This window comes from Carcharodon carcharias, chromosome 22 (assembly GCF_017639515.1).
Source record: "Carcharodon carcharias isolate sCarCar2 chromosome 22, sCarCar2.pri, whole genome shotgun sequence".
NCBI lineage: Eukaryota > Metazoa > Chordata > Chondrichthyes > Lamniformes > Lamnidae > Carcharodon > Carcharodon carcharias.
The window spans coordinates 54,101,750-54,125,317 of record NC_054488.1 but is presented as its reverse complement, the minus strand read 5'-3'; the positions used below and the strand labels follow the sequence as shown (position 1 = coordinate 54,125,317).

General features: G+C 40.7%; 1 protein-coding gene across 1 annotated transcript; it reads right to left on the bottom strand.

The window, feature by feature from the left end:
• Positions 1 to 384: 384 nt before the first annotated feature.
• Positions 385 to 23,348, bottom strand: chmp6b (charged multivesicular body protein 6b). The gene is made up of 8 exons (XM_041217431.1): positions 23,170 to 23,348; positions 10,809 to 10,918; positions 8,532 to 8,619; positions 7,353 to 7,439; positions 6,359 to 6,424; positions 6,151 to 6,231; positions 4,660 to 4,723; positions 385 to 2,620 (listed from the first exon to the last, which is right to left on the bottom strand). The coding sequence occupies exons 1-8, from the start codon at positions 23,230 to 23,232 to the stop codon at positions 2,568 to 2,570; spliced, it is 612 nt and encodes a 203-aa protein (XP_041073365.1). The 5' UTR covers positions 23,233 to 23,348; the 3' UTR covers positions 385 to 2,567.
• Positions 23,349 to 23,568: the final 220 nt, after the last annotated feature.

Genomic DNA, 23,568 nt, shown 5'->3' with positions numbered 1-23,568 from the left:
ATGAAGACTCATGGACAGATTACGTTATCAACCCCTGTAATCTTTAAAACATTTTCTAAACTTTCATCCCACATATGCACACACATCATATTGTCAGAGATGGTTAGTCATAGTTAGTCACAATTAATTTTACAATTTTTTTAAAAAAAGACAAAGAATTGACATCACAACTAAAGCACATCTAATAATTTTTTTAAATGTTAGCCTTATTTGCCCCCCTCAGTACTTCAATTGAAAGTGACTTCCACATTGTCCTTCTCCAATAATTATTTGTAACACAAGTGTTGCTTTGAACACAACGGTCCCTAAATGAACGAGCATAGTTTCAATTTCAAAATGTTTCATATGTATTAAAAGACTAAAGCAACATTTCCACAAAAAAAATTGCATTCCCACTTCTATTTATTGAGAAAACATCAAAATTCAAATTATGGTTATTTTTATTCTACTTTGTAATAACAAATACAATTTGTAGAAATTTTTTTGTTTTTACAGAGGTCAAAAAAGCTGTGAATTTGTAAGTTTTAAAGCACAGTACCAAAAAGGTCATAACACCAAGATTATAAGGCAATTGCCACAACCATTAAATCATCCTTGACAGAAATTTTGATTTTGTTTGGCAAAATACTTCTGGGCACAAATCTTACATTCATGTATCCAAGTACAGTGTTTGATACATGCACAAAAGTTTATCAGGTTATGTGCTATAAGTAAGAATTTCAATCAAGCTGTAATCTTCAAATTTTAATGATGAAAACAAGTTTTATTTTAGGTATGAAAGCAAGCTTACCCCTTTTAAAAAGAGTACCTACTACAACTGATTAAAAATAAATATACAAGTAATTTCTTACACTTCTGTGACTTGTCATTCGAGTTTGTCAGAAAAAAAGGTTCTTACTCCCTGCATGCACCAGACACACTCACACACACACACACACGCATACACACACACAGTACACCCAAACACTTTGCCAATGCTGGTCTTGAACTGCTTTCAACAACAGTTGGGTGATTTGCCCTCACGTTTTCTTCCCTGTGGCGAAATGCTTGGCCTCTATTCAGCACCACCCTCATGGCACAGGCATGATTAAGAATCTCAATCATATCGCCTGGCCTTTCACTTGTACAAGGTTGTTAGTGTAAGGACCAACCACCATTCTTCTCTCACCACCTTGCAATACGTAAAAAAAAACTTTTTTTATAATAAAACATTTCTCAATAACTATGGTTGTGCACAGTAGGATTTACGACAAAAATGTGTATCCACTCAGGGTGACTGAGTTTTCATAATGTTCTGGAGGTGGCTTTAACAGAATAGTTCCATGTTGAACAGATCTTCACTACATGCAAACAGAACCTAGTATAAGGTGACCAAAGGATACAAGTACAAGACAAGAAACATGTAATTTAACCTTGTGGTACAAAACTATTCTGTTTGGTGTCTAAGGAAATCAAGCTGCAATTAAATAACATATTTGTAACATGATTATAAAACAGAACAATGAAAGTTTGATTAGCAGCTCAAAAATCATTTTCAATCTTTACTTACAAAGCCCAAACCTTCCATTTCAAATTCAGCATCACACAGCAAGAGATTTTACAAGTACCCAGTGGCATTACAAAGTAGTTCCAAACTTTTTTTTAAAATAATTTGGATAACTATAATGGAACCAGGTGAAACCTTGATCAACTTATTACATTCCATTTTGTAACCATTATTTCAATTCTATCCATTTACAAATTTAGCAATGATGCTCAACTCTATCCATTTACAAATTTAGCAATGATGCTTAGCCCAAAGCACTGCCCGCAGAATTCCATCGCACAGTGTTACAGAGTTCATTTGAGGCTCTTATTTATGTGGACGTTACAAATATAATAAAGATTTTATAATACTGCTTTTAGCCCTATAAATTAAAAATCTTCGGTATAAGCCTTTTTAAATACAGTTCAAATTTTTTAATGTTTCATGTCAGAGAATTTGTTAAAAGAACAGAATACATTTACAATGAGTATCCCATCACAGTGCCAAATGTTCTATATCTATGGGGACTTTTTACACACCTGGCTATTCATTCCCTTAGTGATTGCATTCCCTTCAATGCTGTACTGCCTAGAATCTTACTTAAATAGTATAAGAAAAGTTGAAAGTTTACAGATATAAATGCATCTTGTCATATTTATCCACTATTATATTACTGGGTCAGTGCAGACTTATCTGGAAACTATTTCAAATTTTAGGACTAAACAGATCCTGAAATGTGTACGTTAGCTTGATTGAGAATACGTCTCATATAGGAATATTAAGGAAACACTGGCTTTAGGATTCTGCAGCACGGCTCAGTTTTTGGACTTTTTAAAAGTAAAAACTACATTAAAAAAAAGTCAAGATGGAATTTTCATTTTAAAAAAGTAAATAATGTCATGAAAGAGTAAAGGTTCTCCTGATATGCCTGTAGAGTCTGAATTTCTCAACCCTCAAAACGGGTGGTGAATCATGATCAACCCTATAAAACATACTGAAGAGAAATTATATACGACAATGTCACTGAAAGTCCGAATTTCAGTTATGATGCTGCCACCATCTCTTGTTTTGCTGTGTTTTTAACTGGTTCTTTTCCTGTTTAAGAAAAAGAAAAAAGTTAATTCCCCATCTGAATTTGCTTGAAAGAATATAACTTTTAAAATCCACACAAGACACAAACTAAACTGTACCTGAATGTTGAAATCCAATGTCAGCATCAACCGCTCCTAGTTCAGAACTAGGGAACAGCTCCCTCCACACTGTCCCAATCTGCCATGCTCCAAACCCAAGAACATCCTTTATCAGTGTACCATTTCCTACTCCCCATCCCAGCTACCCAATTAATTAAATCCAAGTGTTCAAAATATTGCTTGGTAGAGCACCACATGTTTTTGTACAGTGGAATTAAACAAAATAAATATTTTAAACATTCAATGATGTCAATTTATCATTTTAAACAGGTAAGCGATGTCTGAACATGCAAGATTCATTGAGCACTTGTGAAAAAGAACATGCTCAAAAGTTAACATCCAACCGCAAGCGCAGTATAAAGTCGTGTTTCACTTCAACAACCGTCACTTCTGTATAATTTATATCTATTTTGTTTTTGTTGTCTCTCATTTACGAATATCTGTCATACAAATCCATCATTTTACTCATTTTTCTATGTTTTAAAAAGAAGTTGGAAAAACTCCATCTACCAACACGTTGCTGGTAGGCTTATAATAATATATCTTGCTTCTTTTAAATCCTATCAAAAACAAGCAGACTCAAATAGATCTTACACAAAACCGTGGACAGAAGATAAGCAGGCTTCAGCTCCTAAATCTACTTGAAAAGATGTTATGTATGGTTCCCCACTGGTCCTCGGATCCTAATCAATTATTACATTTGCTCATATTCAAAAGCTGGGGTGATTTGCACTGGCATCCAGAAGTAAATCTTTCGAAAAAGGACATTGAGCTCATCCAAGTGACTCCAAAGATAACTGGTCCTCACTACAATGAGTGATATCTCAGCTAAATATTGGGCTATAATTTGCTGTGGCAGGGTATTTAACTTGCTCATCATGTTTAGATTTCTATATTATTTGCGTGACAAGCTGCTGAAAAGAAGAGCTGATTATGTCACAATTAGGTAAACCTGGGATCTGAGTGAACATGACAAACAACCGTCCATCTCCTTAACCAACTGGATTGTGAAATTAACAGCTCAAGAACAGGGAAGCAAGTGTTAAATTAAATGGCTAAATTCAATATCAAATCAGGTACAGAAAGAGAAGGAAAGACAAATTGAATTTAAAGAAGGAGAAATAAACATTTACAACAATTTAAATCTGAAGTAGAGATTTTACACTTGTAAAAGTTAATTTTCAGTGCCAGAGAGGGTGATTGACTCTGATTAACAGCAATCACATTGTTAAAAGGGCATTTAGACTAAAATGGACAGAATTTCACTCTGTGATGAGGTCGAGTTTCTATCTACCACATAAATATCATAATCTAATGCATTTCAACAGTGAGGCAGACAACGAGGTACCAATTTTGCCAAACTAAACGGTAGGGCAACTTGACCACCAATATTACATATTGGTGTTAAACGACACATCTGTCCTTTGCCTGAAGTTGCTGTACCATTTAGGCATAAATAACAGAGCAACATCATTTTGACAACAAATTATGAACCATTAGAATTTAGATACAACAATTGAAAGAAGAGGAAAAAACACTCCCTCCTTTAACTACATTCACATCCACAATAAATATATAAGAACCGTTAGAGGTAAAGTGGAGCTACATCAGCTTTCTTTCAGAATACACCACAAAACCTAGAAAAAAGAAAAAAAATATACACAAGATCCTGAGAGTCCTTTCCTGAGCTCGTGCTACTGGCAGGGAGTTTCAACCACCAATCACAAGTTTCACCCACTGACCATGCACATCAAAAATTCACAGATATGCTACCCACCATTCACTGTTCATTCATTTTTCAAATGGAGTACTATAAGTGAAAATTATGTCACTAAGGAAAATTATGCCAGTTAAAATATCCAAAACAAAGTGGACAAGCTCTTTATGTTTAAAGACTTCCTACAAAACTGAATTTAGCTAATAAATTATAAATCGCTTGTGTACCTTTCTCCCTTGCAGATATGGTCGGTAGCGGCTCTGTAGGAACTTCTGGTAATTCAATTTCTTCCTGAAAGGTTAAAAGATGACTTTTCCATTAGTAACTAATGCCTATGCAGGTATCAGAAAATATGTACTTCCTGCAAAAGCTTTCATACGATTACGTACCCAGGCTACAAAACAATAATTCACAATTGGAGGAACACAAATATAGATAAGAAAATTGCGAGAAACCTAAAGTGGTCAGCAGTGAAGGAACAGCACTTGCTGCTCACTCCACTTTCCACTGACCATAGACTTCTGGCAAGATTTTGAGCAGCACCTTGTTATCACTGGTCATCTAATATAGCGCGGCACTGTCAAGAGGTGATGTGTAGCATATGTGCGCAGGGCAAGTAACCAACCATGAGCTGAATTTTTCAACACCAATAGGGGCGAGCAGGTGTGGTATTTCCAGTTAACTTACTGATTTCCCTGCACCACCTTGCCTCCTGGCTATTATCCTAGAGGTGGCTTAGGGTTAGCAGGGCTACCCGCACAGAAGGGACGGATAGCCAATTAAGGGTGTTTAAAGGCCCACTGTCAGAGGCTGGTTGAATTTTCTGGGCTTTGAGGCCCTTCCTGCCTGCCTGACCAACTCAGCCACTGGCTTCCCTGTAGAGGGTTTACCTCTCCACAACAGTGGCCTGATTGCTAAGGACAAGTTAAAAAGGGTGAAAAGAAGGTGCCACCGTGGGCCTGCATCCTGGGTCTTGATCTCACAAAGGCAACCTGCTGTAGGGTCTCCTATTGGCCATCAATCTTCGAGAGCCTAGACGGGCAAGTCTAGCCTCTGGTCATTAATTGGCCAATTTAGGGGGTAAAAAAAAAATCACGGTTGGGTGACTGTTCCCCACACAATGCTGGCTTCTGCTCCCCCATTCACCCTCCCCCATTTAACACTGTCATTAGGATCCCTAGGCCTGCAGAAAGAATCCTTCCCAATACATCTTTTCAACCATTCATCGTAAAATTATGCACAGAAAGTGAAATAAAGTGAAAGGAACAAAGATGGGATTAATAGAGATAAGGAAGTAAAAGAAAATATTTAAATCCCCAACAATACATTTTGAAGGAATGAGATTCCTCAATTGTAAATTAAATTTTCAATGCCAGGGATATTGTTTGGCAGCAACTAATACTTATCGTGGCACTAAAACTTCACTTACACCTGATTGTGCTAGTCTTAAATTTTTATGGTGTGTTTAGTGAGCAATACTGCAACTTAACATCCTAACATGGATTTCAGTGCCAAGTCTTTTTGGAAAGTATCGGAGCGTAGCTTGGGGAGGAACAGGGCAATTTGAGTAACAATTTCCAGATTTCTGTATTTGGCTACAGGTGTGTGATCCAACTTAGATGGTCAGAGTAACAACGTAGGAGAGCGGGTTGTGTATTAAGGGGCTGGTAAACTTTAGGTGTTAACTGTTGAGTAAATAGATGAATTCATATCCTCACCTGAGTTATAACATCTAGTTCAGCCAGAATGGCCTCCTCATCTTCTTGAGATATACCCCCAGATAAAATTTCATCAATTTGCTGAAATAACAGAACATATTGTTATAACATATTGTTTAGAACACATTGGACAATCTTTCATTTTTCTTGTTTTAATCCTACATTTGTAGGCATGTGTAAAATTGTAGCTGTGTATCATATCACTCACCCGCTGGTATTCAACAGCTTCCTGGGTCTCATCCATTATTCTTTCTACTTCTTCAATAGACATGATCTAAAAGAAAAAAGTTTCTTCAGTGCTACCACACTAATTTAAGAACACGGACATTATACAGGGGAAAAAAAAGAAATCACTGTTATCTGATGTGCTCCGGAAATGGGAGGTGCCAGTTAATCAAATAAGCCAGTTAACTAAGGTGCAAGGTGTGTTCTGCATTTTCATCCAGAAAGGTCCAGGGTGATCATGTAGGCGTTGAGGTCTCGTGAGAGGTGCGGGAGCACACGAACTGAGTGAGCAGCACTGAGGGGAGATGGTGCTGCAGAGCAGTGGGAAGCTGAGACCGGAGCAAGGACAGGCTCCTGATAGCAACTACCGGCAAGTGCGATGTCTCCAATCTAAAAGTAGACCCAACAGACCCAAACCCAGAACTCCATTTAATTGAGAATTCTAGTTTAAAAAAATTACTGCAAGATCATTCATTTCAAAAGAGAAAATGCTTTTGTTTGCTCTGAGCTGGGGAATTTAAATTTAATTAATTCATTAATCTGGAATAAAATTGCTAGACTCATTAATTGTGATCATAAAACTACCAGATTGTCATCAAAAGCCCATGTGACACACTAATATCCATCAGGAGACAAAATCTGCCAACCTTAACCGGTCTGGTCTACATATGACTCCAAATTCACAGCAATGTGGTTAACTCTTAATTGCTCTCTGAAATGTGTAGCAAACCAGTGAGGGTCGTATCAAACTGCTACAGATGGAACTGTTGGTGTACCAATGGGTTTTCTTACTACACATGGACAGCAGCGGTTCAAGAAAGCAGCTCAACACCATCTTCCCTAGGGCAATCAAGGGACTGCCAATAAATGCAGGCATTACCAGCAATGCTCCCATCCAAGAATGAATAGAAGAAAATTTAAAAGGTAGGAGGTTTCACCAATTCTATAAATAGTTTCTACTTTTCACGGATACATACCTCATGCATTTTTTGAAGACAATCATTTCCAATTTTTAGTCCTTCAATAACTTTCATTTCTATTTGAGCAAATTCAATATCCTGAACCTTTAAAAACAAACAAGAATAAAGTAAACGTATTACTTTCACACTTCAAGAGAGAGACAGGTTTTATTTGTTACAGCAAGGCTTGTACTAGGAAAGGGGAAGAAGAGGCTGTAAGGAGACAGAAATTAAGTGAGCAGGGGATAGCAGCTTGCTATTATAAAATTGTGAAACATTCTTGGCTACTTAGTCATAATTAGACAACCTAAGTCAACTTAATTCAACAACATACCAAAAAGCAACCTTTTCCCTTTCTGTGTACTCATTATGAGGAATATTACTGCTGTGTGACAATTTGCCAATTCCAACACTCAGTATTTATTGTAAGCATTGAAATTCCCAAACTGGGTGTACCATTTGGATGCACAGTAAAGCTCTCTACACTTTGCCTAACAAAGTGCTTCACACCAACCCCAAAAAACATCTCTCGCTACATTTCCATTTTACACTGTAGCAATTCTGAGTGAGTGGCAAATTAGGGATGTTTGTATTTTGCACCAGTGCTGACTAGGAGTTGGAGTGAGTCTATTCAAATGCATTTTACACAAGGAACTTACTCAGAAGCCTCTCAAACGCATTCTGGGGTAGATTTTAAACCACTTTTTTTTAATAAAAGAGGACCAGTATACAATGCATGGCACAATTCAGTTTCGTCCTACCCAGTAGGTTTTGTTTTAAGTAATCTTGCCTAAATAATTAATTGGAGTGAGGAGAACTTAAATGGGGTAAAGAGAGGCTGAGGAGAAAACCAGGGGTTAAACATAAGGAAAAGGGAGGTAGGGATGACAGAGGCATGGAGTAGGAGTAGAGGAGAAAATGTGGAACAGTGGGAAGTGGAAAAAATGGTGAGGAAGAAGGATCAGAGCAAAAGAAAGAGGAAGGATTGAGCAAGGCTTGGGAAAATGCTAAGGCAAGGGAAAGAATTTCTGTAGTGAAGCTCAGGAGAATTTGCCCAGCAAGGTAATCCTACATTCCCAGTAAGCTCAAATTAGGGTGCGTGCACTTAAATCAAGATCATAACAACAGATAATCTTTCCTTTCACAATCCGACACATTTGTTATCCACATTATCCAGAACTGAAAACATTTCCTTACCATTTTCTCAAGGTTGCTAATCTGAACTTCAGTTTTATCAAGAAGTTGCTCCTGATATCGTTTCTTCTTGAGCAAAAATTTGGCTTTCCTGAAGAACAAAGGGAGTCTTAAGCGAGTGACATTCAGATCTTAAAAACTTGTTGAGTTGGTGCCAGTTTATCTTCTATGATTCTACATGAGCATACGAGAGCAAAAGTTTGTCACGGTCCTTCCCTCCCAGTATACTGACCATCTGTCTTATCAGCTACCTCTAATGAAAATCCATCAAGGGATCAAATATAACTAAAACAAAAATCTTCAAATCTATGTGAGAAGAATACACAAAGATATTGTAACCATTGTAGTAACCTGTTCAGGCTGAAATCAGGGATTAAATATTCTGAGTAACCCATATCTGCTAACTCTGATAGTTTAAATGCATTTAACAGAGGCTGACCCAGATAATCCAACTGAGCTTCCTTGTCTGTGCTTATCTTTGAGAATTTAGACAGCAAATATATTGAATCCTGCTTCCTCACCAACTATCTTAGTGGCTTTAAATCTGCAGAGATGAGATGAGAGACACATGATGACTGAGTGTTTGGAAAAATCTGAACTGTTCAGAGAGTCACCATACATTTCTAAAAGAGTACGTCACATCTAATAAACTTAGTTGAATTTTTTGAGGGGATATCTAAAAGGATATATAAGGGATTGTCAATGGATGTTATTTATATGGACTCGCAGAAGGCATTCAAACAAGGCTCCACATAAAAAAAGAGACTGCTAACAAAAATGAGTGTGTATCAAATTAGAGGCAACTATTGGCTTTGATGGGGAATTGGTTAGGAGGTAGGAGACAGAGAGCAGAGTTATGTACTCAAATTTGGTGGATGTGACTAGTAGTGTCCTCAGGGACCTGTACCAGGACCAAAGCTTTTCGTTGTACTTATATAAATTACATGGATAAAGGAATAGAGAGCCACATATCCAAGTTTGCAAACAACAGTAAATTAGATGGCACAGTGAATGGTCTAGATGGCAGCGAAAAGTTGCAAAGGGACCGTGAGTGGGATGGACCTCAATGTGGCGAAATATAAGTACATCACTTTTAATCTAAAATGATAGATCAGGTGTATTTCCTAAATGGTGAGAAGCTAGGAACTGTGGAAGAGCTGAGAGGTTTAGTAGTCTACATACAGAAGTCACTGAAAGATAGTGGACAGGTACAAAAGTGAGTTGAAGGGCTAATGGAATGTCAGCTTTATCTTAAGCAGGCTGGAATACAAAGGGGTGAATGCTATATTATAGCTGTACAGAGCTCTGGTTAGACTCCGTCTGTAGCACTGTGTTCCATTTCGGGTAAAACGCCTTAGGAACAGCAACTGGGCCTTGAAGTGGGAGCTGCGCAAATTCACCAGAGTGAGCCCAGGGCTAAAAAGGATTAAATTATGAGGACAGTGTACAGATTAGGGCAAAAGTAAGATGCAGATGCACGAAATCTGAAATAAACTCAATAAATGCTGGACTCACTCAGCTGGTCAGGCAGCATCTGGGGAGAGAGAAACATAATTTGACAGTTCTGATGAATGATCACTAACCTGAAACATTAACTCTGCTTCTTTCTCAAGATGCTGCCTGACCTGCTGTGTATTTTCAGCATTTTCTGTTTTTATTGCATAGACTAGGCTTGTACTCCCTAAAACATAGATCAAGGAGTGATCTAACTGAAATGTTTAAGATGATTTAAGGGTTTGATGGGAGAGCCAAAACAAGGGAGCATAACATTAAAACTAAAGCCAGGTTTTTCAGGCATGGTGTCCGAAAGCTCTTCTTCACATAAGAAGCAGTGGAAATCTGGACCACTGTCCTCCAAAGAACTGCTGAGGCTAGATCAATTAAAATTTCAAAATGGAGATTGATACTATTTTTTGGGCAAGTGTATCAAAGGTTATGGAACCAAGGCAGATAGATAGAATTAGATACAGATCAGCCATAATTCATTTGAATAAAGAACATGTTTAAGGGGCTGAATGGCCTACTCATGTTCCTACATTGTGAAGGAAAAGGGATTTGATTTTTTGTAAAAGAATCATCAAACTTAGAAAGGGCCAGACATTCAGCATTTACATTCCCAAGTTCCCAATATCACAGCATTTTTTCCTACACACTTAAGCTACTAAACAGTGGAAGATCAATATGGACTGGTGTAGAATACTACAATTAATTGTTGAATTTTAACAAGTCAGTAAGTTTCACAGGTTTACAAAATACTTAGTCTAATCCTATGATACCCACTCTTTTTTGCCACCACGAAGCAGCTGTCGAGCTAGTTCACGCTCCTTTTCAAGTTGAATAGCAATCTTCTTCTGGAACTGCTTCAACTTATCACGTTGCTGCTTTAGTTGCTGGAGAAATAAAATGGAAAGAATTAAGTACAATTTTTTAAAAATTAAATCAACATTTCACCAACCAATTTAGAAAGGGGTTGGAACACCCAATACAGTTTACTTAATACAGCATTTTGTGTTTATTTTATTTGGATTTTAGATATTCCCCTATTTCTTAAATAAAAGCAGCGTTTGAAGTAATCAACTGGAATGATAAACTTTTGTTCACAAGGTTGAGAAAGGTAAAGGAAGCCATCTTAATTCAACCACAAGAAAAAATATCACATTCCACCACTCCATCCACACACCACCCCATCCACTCCCAGGAGTCCTAGACCCCAGTGTGTGAACCACTGCAGTAGCAGACTGGCAACTTGCAAAATTGAGAGATGAGTCCCAGTACAAAATCATGAGCATTGCTCAGAAATGGTGTGTCTCATGATGAATTTACAAAAGCTGGCATATCTGATCATTCTGGATTTTCAAAATCCAAGTGCCACATAAGAAGTTATGACACAAGATTGGGGCTCACAGGATTGGGAGTAACGTATTAGCATGGATTGAGGATTGGTTAATGGACAGAAAACAGTAATAATAAACAGGTCATTTTCAGGTTCAGTGCTGGGACCTCAACTATTTACAATCTATGTCAATGGTTTAAATGAAGGAACCAAGTGTATCCAACTTTGTTGACAATATGAAGTTGGACAGAAATTAAGCTGCAAGGAGGACACAAAGAGACTGCAAAAGGATATAGATCAGGTGAGTGGTTGGGCAAGGAGGTAGAAAATGATTTATACTGTGGGCAAGTGCAAAATTTGGTAGAAAAATAGAAAAACAGGATTTTTTTTTAAAGGACAAGAGACTAGAAAACGAAGGTATTCAGGGGCACTTGGGTGTCCTTGTACGTGAACTACAAAAAGTTAACGATTGCAATGAGCAATTATGAAAGGAAATGTTGGCCTTTATTTCAAAGGTTTTGAAGGATAAGAACAAAGAAGTCTTACCGCAATTGTACAGGGCCTTGGAATACTGTGTACAGTTTCTCCTCGTCTTTGAGAGAGTGTAACAAAGGTTCACTAGACTGATTCATGAGATGAGGGGATTGTCTTACAAGGAGCGATCGAGTAAACTAGGCCTATTTTACCAAAAGTTTAGAAAAATAAGAGGTGATCTCACTGAAACATATAAACATTCTTAAAAGGCTTAACAGGGTAGATGCTGGGAGGACATTTCCCCTTTAATCACTTTTGAAGTGAAGTCACTATTGCAATGTAAACATTGTATCAATTTGAATGCAGCAAGGTCCCACAAATAGCAATATGATAACAGACCATTTATGTGATGTAGGTAGGAGGACACTAGAGTTCCTTTGCTCTCCAAATATTTTATATCCCCTTGTATAGGGAAGAAGAACCTCAGCTTAATGAGTTCTTCTGGATGATGGCACCTCTGGCAATGCAGCACTCCCTCTGTACTGCAAGTGCCAGCCTGGATTATATGCTCAAGTCTCTAGGTTGACACTTGAACCCACAACCTTTTGACCTGGATGAAGTGTGCTATTATTGAGCCAACTCTGACACAAAGCAACATGAAAATTCGCACAAATTGTGCGAATACTGCACAGATATTGAATAGAACGATCCCATGGATAAGAGTACCTGTATAACTCTCAAGTATGCAGTCTCCTTCACTTATGGAAGGAAGCTGGTTCGCTTATCTACCAGTCTGAACCACTTTGGATGCATCATCCGTTCAAAAAAAATCCCATAAGTAAAAACAAACTGAATATTTAAAGTATAACTGAGGTGACATACTGAATATTAGAATTTTCAGATCAGTTTTGACAAAATAGTCTTTGCCTCATATGCATTTATAATACTTTATAATTCATTGACAGAAATGGGTTCACCAAGAATAAAAAGAGCTAAAATTCAGCTAAATGTTATACTGCACAATTACAGAATATCAACCACCCATAGCAAGGTATTTTGAACGTTATGTAAATTGGTGAAATGAAGCAATGGCATCCCCCAGTGGTGAGAAAATACAAACACACAGTTTAAATTGGATTTCTTCACAACACGTAGCATAAAACATGAACAGTGTTTCAAAACTTAATTTCAATACATTTAGAATATCACATCTAATAGAAAAAGCTAAACAAAATAAATTGTAAACAATAGAAAGCAATGCTTTAAGCATATAAATCTTAACTAATGCTGAAAGCAGATCATCTGGTCATTTGGAGCTTGTTGTGCACAAATTGGTTGTTAGATTTGCTACGTTACGACAGTCACTGCAAATTACAAAGTATTTAATTGGTTGTAAAGCACCCTGGGGCCTCCTGAGGTTGTCAAAGGTGCTATGTGAATACAACGTTGCTCCATTATTTCTGATTTGCTTGGCCTAAATAGCCAAGTGGTTATGGTACTGGGTTTGTAACCCTAGGATCAAGAGTTCAAATCTCACAATGGCAAACATGTAACTTCATCTGAATAGGAACAGATGGAAATGTGTTTGTGCTCAAAAGAGTTACAACGTTGCTCTTTTTAATATGGCATTAAACTAGAAGAGACGCAAGTAGTGAGTGGAAGGAGATGAAGTTGATCCCCACTTTTGAACAACTGCTTTAGTCAGGAAAAATCACCTTAATTTCAATCAGGACCAGATGGTGCACTTGAATAAATTAATTTCTGCAAAGCTCAGGCATGACCTGACTGCAAAACAAAGTGGCAAGAAACTCTGTCTGAAATTGCATGGAATGTTAATCCAGTGTGACACCAAACCTAGCTTAGAGTGTATGTCTTCAACTTATTTAAGAGCTCTGTAAATATTTAGCTTTCCAACTGCTGGGAGAGGGTTCTGCGCTAGTACATGTCCAGGCATGCACACATATCTTTCCTAAACAGGCGGGTGATTTTATTATTGCACACAGTTCTATGGGTCCAGCAGTTCACTGGCACTGTCATCAGTGCCAGAGGTAAACGCATGGTTAGAGTGGGGAGTTGCCCAACATTTTCCCTACTCCCCAAAGACGAGGAACTTGACATGGGTGGGAAGTCAAATCTACAAGTCCCTCCGCTGGTCAGCATTGGATTTGTTCCATCATCGCCGGTTCTGGCTCCCCTGTGGATATGACAGGTGTTGGTGGTCAGAATTTTCACATTATAGATGCACAATGTCACGAATGAAAAATGAACAACTGTGGCACAATGAACACAAGTTTAGTAACTGATCAGTAATGACTGGGGACTACTATATAATCATCCTGTACTTTAATAACTGATCACAAGACTCAAATGGCAGCATTAAATTTCAGTTTCACAGCAACTGGAATATATTTACCAACCATTATAGTCCTTGCCCACAACACGCTTCACAATAATCAGTTCTGCTTCCACCAACATGGCATTAATATGCTTTTATGGGGAGATGGTGGCATAGTAGTAATGTCATTGAACTAGTAAACCAGACCAATAACCAGATTCAGTAGCCCCAGGCTAATGCTCTTGGGACATAAGTTGAAATCCCACCATGGCAGCTGGTGAAATTTAAATTCAATTAATAAAATATGGAATATAAAGCTAATCTCAGAAATGGTGACCATGATAACTATCGAGTGTCATTAAAACCCATCTGGCTCACTATTGTCCTTTAGGGAAGGGAATCTGCCATCCTTACCTGGTCTGGCCTACATGTGACTCCAGACCCACAGCAATGTGGCTGACTCTTAAATGCCCTCTGAAATGGCCTAGCAAACTACTCAGTTCAAGGGCAATTAGGGATGGGCACCAAGTGCTGGCCCTGCCAACAATGCCCACATCCCATGAAAGAATAACTTAAAATTTCAAAGGCAGCTTCTCATTTTCATCAATCCACAGAAAGCTTAATTTATCAAACCAATGCCAGTCAGTCAGGGATCTGTCATACAATTAGGCAAGTTTTATTGGAGGGTGGGGAGGACAATAAAAACTCTTTCAAGGTAGCAATTGAACAGCTATGGATTGCAAAGACTACCTCACACCAATCAAAGGATTGTTGAGGGCAGAATAAGTGCAGTTTAGTTTTTCAAAAATGACCAGCAGGTCAACATCCTGCTACTACAGTCAATCCATTCTCTTCTATGTGTCTAACAATCCCGGTATGACAAGCAACCAATAGGTTAAACATCTCTTCCATGACATATACAGCCAAAACAGTAGCCACTTCAAAACCGTGGGCAGTAAAGAGGAAACAGTGTAGCTGGAATGATTTTCAGTACTTCTTGGATTCTTTATCAGTAAAAATTAGAACAAACCAACTTGTAATTTTGTCCCATTCGTGCTCCTGGAAAATGATGGAAGCATTAAACCATTTAATTCACACTGAAATAAGACACAATCAACTTCGGCAAAGAAATTCCAACAAATCATTGCCATTTCACCTTTGTGAAAACCATAAACACAAAGTGGCGTGAACGGCCTCTAACTCTTAATTGGGGAGTCAAAGATAGGAGATTCAGCCTTTACTATCCAGCCTGTTTGTCTAGAAACAAAGCCCGCCAAAATTCAGGATACAGTGGAGCTGCCCGAGAAAGAGAGGGGCAAGTTGGATTATGAGTTTAGTTTTTTGGTAAATTTCCTGAGGTGTGCTAGCCCTGTGTCAATCTGAAGTTACCGATGTCAAACCAGCTTAGGAAATACAGAACTAGAGTGTGATATTCTTATCAGCTCTTTATTCTGCGACTTGGTGCTTCAAAATGGTTTTGAATACATAGGTTTTTGCTTTAATGGAATTCCCAAGTGCAACATGCTCAAAGATGCGGGGAGGAGCAGCTCTGATTTGGATTTGTGGTTCCAAGCATCTAGATAGACATAAGCTGAAGAACTATCATTTTAAATTGTTGACAAAGCCAAATGGAGGTCACTTTCTGAAACAATCACAATCTTGTTTTGCAAACAGGACAGACTTTCCTCATATTTTGAACCCATTTCATTCCCATGCACCTTCAGGAAGTCTTAAGACTGAGATTTTTTGTTGTGAAGAATACAGTTAAGGCAAGATTCATATGCTGTACCGAGTCAAAAATGCATTAAAATGTGCACTGTGTCAAAGATTGAAAAGATCAGCTGAACCCGAAACAATAACAGAAAAACTCATGTTGGGAATTTTACACGAGATATTTTCCTCATGTTCAATATCATGGTTCACTACAGTCCAACACGTACCCATTTCTGTTCCATATTTGGATAAATTATAATGAAACCCAGAGATTGTAACAGAGCTCTTACTCTCTACATTGGATCATGAACCAATATGTGATTCTTCTGTTTGAAAACAGACTGAAAATGAACCCTCATTAGACAGACTTATGGTCTGAGCTAACAAGTGACTTTATTTTCATAAAAAAAGATATGTCAACAGTGAACTATATATTTCTCTCACCTCAGCATATAAAATGGACACAACTTCTTGTCTCTCCATAAACAAGGTCGCTTTGATTTAAATTCACTTCTTTCCCAGTGGAACAGCTAGCTTGTGAAAGCTGGCTCAGCTATTCTGTGAGCTGGCCTCAAGCTGCTGGCTACAGAACTGAAACAGAGTCTAAGGATAATCTGTAATTGGAGATCCCCAGCCACTGAACTGTCCATCAGAGAAGACTACAGCAAATGGCCCTGTGTCACCATTGTCAAAAAAGTTCTCAAACACAAACAAAACAAACACACTATTCCAGACAGGAGCTAGTGTCAAAATGACATGACACCAGTTATACAATGTCATGAAACAAAGGGCAGTACATGACTGTAACTCAGTTACATTAGACCAAGCAGCCATTCATCAATATTGAACAGAAAACTTATATTTGTAATTGAACATAATATGATTCAAAGTGAACACCTTGGACAACGCATTGTGTTGCCAGTAAAAACGCATACCTTGTAGAACTCAGGCAGAAGTATCTGGTCTGAGGTGATCGTGTTTCTGTTGAAAAACACTTGTGTGAGATGTTGGGTATTAACCCTTTACACATTGGGTATTAACCCTTTACACATAGCAATATACAAGGGAAAACTCCTGACACAGGGAAACAATAAATTTTTGCCACAGATGCACTACAGGCCTGCAGAACAGACACCTAAAGCGTAGCACAACAAACATTTCAGGAACTATAAATACAATTAATTAACTTATCCAGTACATGACGGCACCAACACAATAGCGCACAGAATGGATGATGAGGCTTCATAATCACTTCACATGGTAAAGAAAAAGTAAATACAGCACTCAGCTAAAAAGCAGGGCTGCCAGAGGCCTGGATATGGAATTACAGAATAGTATAGCAAAGGAGGCGGCCATTTGCCTCACCAAATCTGCAGAAGATCCTTCAAAGAACAATCAGATAGTCGCACTCTCTTGCAGAATTTTGTTTTTATCTTGATTCAGATTATGATAGGAGCAACTGAGTTTGGGATGATATGGCGGATGTGATTCCAATCAGGACAGCATAAGAATAGTCAAATATGGAGGGGACAATGGCACTGAGGCAGGCTATGTTAGAGATGGATTAGACAGCCGTTGTGATGGCAAGCATGCAGGGTCAGAAGATTAGCTGGGGGTTGAATTGGTCGAGGTTGTGAACAGTCTACATAATAAAGACATGGGATCTGTTCTGTGACTATGACATGATCCATTTCACCCTTGTACCTCCTCCAGTCCAATCCTCCTGTCTTAGTTTCAGTCTTACCTATACATCATCAGCAATGTCTCTAGCAATGGCTTCACCTTCTGCCAGTGACAGGGAGGGGATGAAATCAATGGCAAAAATATGGAGTTTTCAAAGAGGGCAGAAGACAGCAGGACTGGTATTTCAAATGCACAAATAGAAAATTGCATCTTATCCAGGACAGGATATCAGGCAAGCAGTTTGAGAATACAGAGGCAGTAGAGGGGATAAGAAAAGTGGTAAAGAGTTACAAATGCAAAATACTGCAGATGCTGGAAACTCAAAATAAAAACAGAAAATGCTGGAAATATTCAGCCAGTTAGGTAGCTTCTGCAGAGAGGGAAACAGACTTAATGTTTCAGGTCAATGATCTTTCATCAGGGTTGAGAGTTTTTAGATAGTTTTAAAAAGACGGAAGAACAGTACTCAAGAAGAAAGACCCCCCCACCACCACCACCCCCTAAACCAGCTTATATTTCACCCCTTTCCTAATTTTACTTAGTTCTGTTGAAGGGTCATGAAGACTCGAAAGGTCAACTGTACTCTTCTCCGCCGATGCTGCCAGACCTGCTGAGTTTTTCCAGGTATTTCTGTTTTTGTTTTGGATTTCCAGCATCCACAGTATATATATATATTTTTTTTTTTATTCATTTATAATGTCAGCTAGCACGAGGACATCATCAAAAAGTCAGGAGTTTTCACATGTTTGCTACTGACAATACCCAACTCTACCTCACCAGCACCTCTCACCACCAAACCCCCACATTGTCTCAAATTGTCCCACAACTTGACTGACATCCAGTATTGGATGAGAAATTTGCTTCAACCAAATATTGTGATAAGCAAAGCCACTGTCTTCAGTCCTCACCACAAACTCCATTCCCTAGTCAATGACATCATCCTTTTCCCTAGCAACTGCACAAGGCTGAACAATACTAGGCTATTCACAGCCCTGGTGTCATATTCAACCCAGAAATTAGTTCCTGACCTCAGCCTGTCTCCTAAGCTGCCTATTCCCACCATCATAACATCATTCAACTCCACCCTTACCTCTGCTCATCCATTTTTGTTACCTCTAAACTTGAATATCCCAATGCATTGCTGGCCAACATCCCATGATCTATCATCTGAACTTGAAGTCATCAAAAGCCAGTCATATCCTAACCAGTGCCATGTCCCATTCACCCATCATTCCTGTGCACACTGATCTACAGTGGTTCCCAGTCAAGCAACACCTCGATTTTAAAATTCTTATCCTAGTTTTCAAATCCCTCCATGGCACCACCCCTCCCTATCTCTGTAATCTCCTCCACCTCCACAACCCTGAGATATCAACACTACTCCACCTCTGGCCTCTTGCACATCCCCATTTTAATCTCTCCACCATTGGTGGCAGTGTCTTCAGCTGCCAAGGCCTAAACTCTGGAATTCACTTCCTGAACAGTCACTTGGTAGAGCAGAATTTTATCATTGCTGAAAAGAGAGACATGTAGCCAAAAAGCTTTTCATCTTGCACTCATCAGAACAAATGCAAGAATGCCAAATTTCAAACGATCGCAACAATTTTTACTACAGATGAAAAGCATGCTGATTGGTTGGCAAGTTGACTCTGATTGCCACGGAGAAAGCAATGGTGAACTATAGGCTCCCCAAGCTTCCTGTTAATTCAAAAAAGTCACAGGGTTTGAACACAGTCCTTTTGTTTGCAGAGAATGGGTCCCTGCGTGAACATGTGTTGCTTCTCGAAAGCATAAATGATCCATATTACAAGATCGACTGATTATCTTAAATTAGTAGTAACTCTTTCGAGTACAAACACGTTTCCATCTGTTTCAGATGAAGTTACATTGTTTCATAGTTTGCCATTGTGAGATTTGAACTCTTGATCTTAAATTAGTACTAGGTGTAGCTATTAACGATGTTGCTCAATTGTGTGATAGGTAGAACCCTGTTAGTAGAAAATATTATTCTCATAGCTACTGCATAGTAGCTGTGTGAAACAGCTTGTTTAACCTGTGTTCAAATTTTTGAGATTCTTTGCCTTTCCAGGGTAATTTACATAGGAAATAGGAGCAAGAGTCGGTCATTCAGCCCAAAACCAGCTCTGCCATTAAACTAGATCATGGCTGATCTTCTACCTCAACGCCATTTTCCCTGCACCAGCTCCCTATCCCTAGATGTCTTTACTATCTAGAAATCTATCGATCTCATTCTTCAACAGATTCAATGACTGAGCCTGCACAGCCTTCTAAGGTGGAGAATTCCAAAGATTTACCACCCTCTGAGTGAAGAAATTTCACCCCATCTCAGTCCTAAATAAGCTACCTTTTATTCTGAGACTGTACTGTCCCTGGTTCTAGACCCAGCTGGGGGAAACATCCTATCTACATCTATCATGCCCTGCAAGAATTTTGTATGTTTCAATGAGATCACCTCTTATTCTTCAAAACTCTAGAGAATATAGGCCCAGTCTCCTCAATATCTCCCTGAAGGACAATCCCACCATTCCAGGAATCAGTCAGGAGAACCCTCGTTGCACTCCATCTATGGAAGATATATCCTTCCTTAGGTAAGGCAACCAAAACTGTACACAATACTCCAGGTGTGGTCTCACCAAAGCTCTAAACAACTGCAACAAGACATCTTTAGTCCTGTACTCAAATCCTCCTGTAATGAAAGCCAACATATCATTTGCCTTCCTAATTGCTTGCTGCATCTGCATGCTAGATTTCAGTGACTCATGGCCAAGGTCGCCCAGCTCCCTTTGGACATCAACACTTCTCAACCTCTGACCATTTAAAAACATTTTTGGTACTTGTCTCCCTTTTCGGCAATATTCCCTTCCTAAACCTCTCAGGTTAAGACACTTTAAATCTACCTCTATTACCAAGCATCTTACTCACTAGGATGACCTTGGACTAGTGGCCAATTCTGGCAATGGACAGCAAGGCCCAATAGTGCTTGATATGGCCAGCCGGGTTTGGTGATGATAGCTACACCCATTATATGCTAGATACACTCGACTGCACCCTTTGGACTGGAAGAAAAGAGCAGGGACATAACACGGGCAGCAATCCAGACAGGAAAGATTAAAGACGTTACTTGGGGCAAGGGTTACAAATGCTGGAGGTGAGGAACTGTGAGAGCAGATTAACAGCTGCAGATGTATTGAGGTGAACAGAAGGCCAGAGGCTCAGCAGTTGGTAGCTTGAAAGTGCAAATGCAAGTGACCAGGGAGTAATTTTTCAGGGGTAGGTGCAGGAAGAGTGGGTTGGAAGATTTATATCTGAAATTTTAACCTATTTTTCTATGTTTTCATATGCTGATAGAGCAAATATTACCCCACATGTCTATGCAAGTCTGACACCAAGTCAATCCTCTATGACAGAAACAACAATTGGCACTAGAACCAGGTACGTTTATTGATGATAATTCAGCAGTTTGACTGATGGGATCTGGAGATTTAGATTCTTCCCACTCAGTTAATACTTTAATAGTGAGTTGGTTTTAAATGGACAAGCAACAGCAAATTTACCAGTCCTCTGTGTTAAGTAAGACCCAAGGCTTACCTTCACCAACTTGAATCCAAGTTATGTAAGCCTAAGTGAGAAGCATCCCCTTCTGGAAAGCATATATCCCTTATCAGGTAAAATAACCAACATTCTCTGTTGGGATTCCAAATTGCTAGCATTTACATATTTTTTTCTCATTGTAGCCCTGGTAGTTATACCTCATAGAACCAATCTTGCATTGACATTAATTGATTTAATATTGGTACATTCAAAGATGTCATTTAACAGCAGCAAAGAGGTAATAGATCATTGAAGAACATAAAGGTGTGTTGAATAATGAACTTGATTCAGTTCTGATCTGAGGAGATGTGAAATCTAATATGTCCCTATCCATCTGCACTTGTTTGAATCAATGCATGAAAGGGAATAAAAAGCACAATTACCTCAAAAATACAGGGTCAGTGTCTGCAGCTTAAGGGAACTATTGACTTAGGAAAGAATTAAAAAAATACAATCTCAGAAGCGTGTATTTAAAGACAGGGCTGACAACTTTAACTGGACATGGGTTTCATCATTTCCAATCAATTTTACTTAATATTTTTAATAAGTAAAAGAAATTGGCCAAAACACACTCATTCAAAATATTTTTTTCTGCAGTTTGCTCAGAGCAGATTACTCTTGGATACTTAGCAACCCTAATTGAAGCTGCAAGTGTGATAGGAGGTTTCTGGACTGGCAGTTTCTGGTTTCACTTTCCCCATTTCCTTTTAGAGTAATTGTGTGATGTCAGTGTTGGGGCTGGCTCCCAAAGACAAAAGACTTGCATTTCGATAGCACCTTCCATGACCACTGGACATCTGAAAAAAGTTGCAAAGCAAGAAACAGCAGCCAATTCACGCACAGAAAGCTCTCACACGCAGCAACTCAATGATCATCAGGGCATTTTTTTTCTCGGTGTTTGGATGAGGAATATGGACCTGAATACTTGCTCCTCTTGGAAATGGTGCCATGGGATCTGTAACGTCCAACGAGAGTAGGGCAGACATGGACTCGAGTAAACATCTCATTTGAAAGACGGCACCTCTGACAGTGCGGCGCTCCCCCAGGACTGCCAGCCTGGGGTGAACTCAAATCCCTGGAATGGGATTTGAACCCAGAGCCTTCAGACACAGCGGGGAGGGCGTTACCCACCGAGAGCCGGCTGGTACCTCAACATCGACCCGTGGGGAAGGGGCAGAGACAGAGGCGCCAGGGGGTCTGAAATGCGGCCCCGGGGGCGATGAGTGGCTCCCGGGCCCCGGGGAAGCGGCGCCTCCATCCCCCCACCCCCCCGGCTCCATCCCCCGGCTCCATCCCCCGGCTCCATCCCCCGGCTCCATCCCCCGGCCCCCACCCACCCCGGCTCCATCCCCCGGCCCCCACCCACCCCGGCTCCATCCCCCGGCCCCCACCCACCCCGGCTCCATCCCCCGGCCCCCACCCACCCCGGCTCCATCCCCCGGCCCCCACCCCGGCTCCATCCCCCGGCCCCCACCCATCCACCCACCCCGGCTCCATCCCCCGGCCCCCACCCACCCACCCACCCCGGCTCCATCCCCCGGCCCCCACCCATCCACCCACCCCGGCTCCATCCCCCGGCCCCCACCCCGGCTCCATCCCCCGGCCCCCACCCATCCACCCACCCCGGCTCCATCCCCCGGCCCCCACCCCGGCTCCATCCCCCGGCCCCCACCCCGGCTCCATCCCCCGGCCCCCAGCCACCCACCCACCCCGGCTCCATCCCCCGGCCCCCACCCCGGCTCCATCCCCCGGCCCCCAGCCACCCACCCACCCCGGCTCCATCCTCCGGCCCCCACCCCGGCTCCATCCCCGGGGAAGCGGCGGCTCCATTCCCCCCCCCCCCGGTCCGGGCCCCGGGGAAGCGGCGGCTCCATCTGCCCCCGCCCCGCCCCGCCCCGCCCGGCCCGGGCCGGGCCCCGGGGAAGCGGCGGCTCCATCCCCGGGGCCCCGGGGAAGCGGCGGCTCCACCCCCCGGCCCCGCTCTCACTCACCAGGACGGCGCGATCCTGGTCGGTCACTCGGGACCGCTTCTTCCGGCCGAATAAGTTCCCCATTTGCGCTGCTTCGGACTCGACCCCGGCCGCATACCCACCCGGAGGGAGCCGCAGCAATTCACGGACTGCCGGCGCCTCGGGCCCAGGCCGCACCGTCACCACGGTAACCACACCCGGGACGGGACGGAGAGCTGCCAGGGACAAACCGTACCGCGTTCCTCCAACTCGAAATCCCACCAACTTCAATCACTCTGAACCTCCCCACAAACAGCATTAAAGTTTCTTGCTGAGCACTTGTGGTGCATATTCCTACTTAAGAAATGAAAAGGAATGAGGATAGCAAGAGTGAGACCAATTGCAAGCCAAACTGCACCTTTTTTGGGCTACAATACTTTC

Bases quoted from the DNA above. Each gene is read 5' to 3' on its own strand.
- chmp6b (XM_041217431.1), bottom strand. From the start codon at position 23,232: ATGGGGAACTTATTCGGCCGGAAGAAGCGGTCCCGAGTGACCGACCAG. The intron at 4,724-6,150 runs GTGAGGATATGA...TTAACCTTTCAG, and splicing joins AACTAGATGTTATAACTCAG to GAAGAAATTGAATTACCAGA. The intron at 2,621-4,659 runs GTACACAAGCGA...TTTCTTAAACAG, and splicing joins CATATCTGCAAGGGAGAAAG to GAAAAGAACCAGTTAAAAAC.